General features: G+C 47.6%; 1 protein-coding gene across 1 annotated transcript in view; it reads left to right on the top strand.

Moving 5' to 3' along the window:
- Window positions 1–1,685: 1,685 nt before the first annotated feature.
- Window positions 1,686–3,125, top strand: part of LOC119428976 (zona pellucida sperm-binding protein 3) — a 6,940-nt gene continuing 5,500 nt past the window's right edge. Inside the window, exons 1-4 of the mRNA XM_037696691.1 lie at window positions 1,686–2,131; window positions 2,206–2,296; window positions 2,689–2,807; window positions 2,872–2,990. Of these exons, the coding sequence (XP_037552619.1) occupies window positions 1,730–2,131; window positions 2,206–2,296; window positions 2,689–2,807; window positions 2,872–2,990 (731 nt within the window). The 5' untranslated portion in view covers window positions 1,686–1,729. The remainder of the gene's footprint in view (window positions 2,132–2,205; window positions 2,297–2,688; window positions 2,808–2,871; window positions 2,991–3,125) is intronic.

The raw sequence follows: 3,125 nt of genomic DNA, 5'->3' as shown, positions 1-3,125 counted from the left end.
AGTGCATTGAGCCATTTTTACAGATGTCGGCAGCCATTTTGAATCAGGTTGCCTGTAGATGTGCATTCAATAAGTTGTTTTAGACAGTTTCATTAAAATGTGTCTACTTGTTCATGATATACTTTCTTTTAGTGATAAATATCCATATACATATTACTCTTGGGTGGTTCCACTTCACTTTAAATTTGGGTCCTCTACCAGAGGCCTGGGTTCTGTTCAGTATCTCAGCTGTTCCTAGAACTGCACTCTTCTGAATAAAGATCTCTGAGGTAGTTCCTGGGATCTGCTGGAGCCACTCTTCCAGTTTTTAGGATCACAGCACCAAGTCCTCCAGTGACCACTAGGACTTTTGACTCTTTGACTCTCCACAGCTTCTCTATTTCCTCTTTCAGCTCTTGGTGTTTCTCCAGCTGCTCCTTCTTCCTGACGTCTCTTGAGATTGCTACATCTACCACCACTTTCTTCTCTTGCTTATCGACCACCACAATGTCCGGTTGGTCAGCCATCAGCCTGTTTGTTGGTCAGGATCTGGAAGTCCCACAGTATCTTAGCCCTTCCATTCTCCACCACCCTTGGTGGAGTCTCCCACTTTGACTGTGGGACCTCCAGTCCATACTCAGCACAGATGTTCTTGTATATTATTCCAGATGTTCCTGTATGTTATTCCAGCCACTCAGCTGGACGTTGGCGCAGTGGATGAGGCATGCGACTCCAGTGCAGGAAGGCCAGCAGTTCAGGGTTCACATCCCAGTGCCAACCTCCAAGCAATGAGCAAGAGACACAAAAATGAAGCCACGCTGGCTCAGATGTCACCTGTACTAACAAGGTCCTCCTCAAGAAGTTGGGGAACCAGAGAAATGGGCTATTTAAACAAAAGATGTGCACGGATAAAGATTTAAACCATGTATTAGAAAACAGTTTCCATTTATTACGTGTGATTGATGAGTCGGCTGGTACAGGTCTAGCTCACAGCCTTCCTTGCACACAGTGTGCTGGTGACATGTGTAAAGGCTCACAGTTGACAACAACAAACCTCAGTTTTATGAGCGACTCCTGAGGAACTCAACAGACCGTTGTCCATGTCGCCTTAACATTCAGGACTGCGTAGCCGGTCTGAACTCCCTGAGAGCCTGGGCTGACGGTAGTGAAAGCCACGCTCTGTTGTGGGGGGGGGGAGTCGTGTTTGTTTCTGTTCATCAAGGTCTTTACTCATTAACATCACAACAAGTAAAGAAATGGACACTGCTGGATTTCATACCAGAGTTTTATAATCATATTGGATTGGAGTCTTTAATTAGTCATTTTGTCAAAACCTTCTACATAGATTAAGTTGTCCACAATCTGTTTTGGGTAAACGTAGAATAGATAGTGGTAACCATTTTAAATGTAGTTGACTCCATTGAAAACATTCTGAGTGTTTCAACGGTTCAGGAGAGGTTTTGTCAATGCTACAGACAAACAAACACAGAGACATGGGTAAAAACATGATCACCTCTCGCATTTGGCGGCAGGCGGTGACCAAAAGTAGATTTTTGGTTGAGTGTATCAAAGAATTTAAGGGTTTCTTTGGTGGAAAGGGAAGCTTCAAATGTTGAGCTCTCCAGGCTGGAATTCAATCAGGTCGTTAGGAGTGGGCGGAGCCAGAGAAAAGTTTTATTAGCTTTTGGGAGGAAGGCGGCAGTTCTCTCTGAAATCACCAAAAACTCAGGTTTTTGTGTGAACCGTTGCAATGGGGTCCAGAGGGGCTGTTTTGGTAGGGTTTGTGCTTCTCCTGGCAGGTGGACATTTGGGCTCCGCTGCACAGAACCGGGTCGTCTTTGGCACCAATGAAACTCTCCACGAAACGAAACCAGAAGCAGAGGTCAAGGGCTCGCAGCAGGCAAACCAGACGGAGCAAAAGCCTCGCTCTCCTGTCACCTACCGGCTCAAGACCTACCAGCTCCAAAGCCCAGTCCACCCAGACAAACAAAAGCTGCTTGTTGAGGAAAAAACTTTTCAGGTGACGAACGCCTTGGAGCCCACCTCAGAGCTGCTGGAGCAGAAGAAGACAGTCAAAAGTGAGAAGGCCTTGTTGGTCCGCAGTTCTAATCTGAACCTGCCCACATCTGAACCTGCCAACAAGGAACCAAAGGTAGTTTTCTTTCCCTTCTCTGGTCCTGGTCCACCTGTTTGTTGAGTGTGACTCTTGTCTGCCGGTTCTTCCAGGTGGAGCAGCAGCTTCCTGCGCCGGCTCGGAGCGTGTCGGTGGAATGCGGCGAAGGAAAGGCCTTTGTGGAGGTCAAACAGGACTTCCTGGGTAATGGCTGCCTATTAACTGTTTGAAGTGATCAGTTTTGTCCGCAGTGGCACCAGAGCAGGCCCATCTCTAATGTTCTTTTTAGCTGTAGGGTCTGAGAAATGGTCTGATAAAAGGCCTGAGCAGAGGTGGTGGGTGGGTGAGGGGTGGGGGTTGAATGGAACAGTAAAGCTAAATCAGTGATTACCACAAACGGTAGATTGTAGACTCGGGGATCAATAAGTTTCCTCTGATTTCTTCGCTCTGAGATGCATTGTGCTGATTTATACAGCAGAGCCTTTAAAAGCTTTTTGTTCGTCCTGCAGCTGAACTTCCGCTCGCTGTGAGGATTACTGACAGGAAAACAAAGGCCTCGGGAAATGGTCTTTATGTTTGTGTGTTTTTGCTCCCAGGTAATGGCCAGTTGATCCGGCCCAGTGATCTGACATTGGGAGGCTGCTCGGCAATGGGCACGGTGGACGGAGTCCTGCTGTTCCAGACGGAGCTGCACGGCTGCGGCAGCACCACAACGGTTTGTGCCTCTTCCTCCTCATGGTGGCCTTCCCTGACACGTCTAAAATCTTTTTGTGTTTCAGATGACAGAAACGTCCATAATCTACACATTCACTCTGACGTACTCCCCAACACCCATCACCAACACCTCCATCCTGAAGACCAACCCTGCCGAGGCGACAGTCCAGTGTCACTTTTACAGGTAAAGCTAACCGCTGTTGACTGTGGCTAAAGGTAAAGCTAACCGCTGTTGACTGCGGCTAAAGGTAAAGCTAACCGCTGTTGACTGTGGCTAAAGGTAAAGCTAACTGCTGTTAGCTGCGGCTAAAGGTAAAGC

Source organism: Nematolebias whitei, chromosome 23 (genome assembly GCF_014905685.2).
Source record: "Nematolebias whitei isolate Nwh7 chromosome 23, NemWhi1, whole genome shotgun sequence".
NCBI lineage: Eukaryota > Metazoa > Chordata > Actinopteri > Cyprinodontiformes > Rivulidae > Nematolebias > Nematolebias whitei.
Note: the sequence above shows the minus strand (reverse complement) of the source record. Positions and strands in the feature narration are given on the sequence as shown.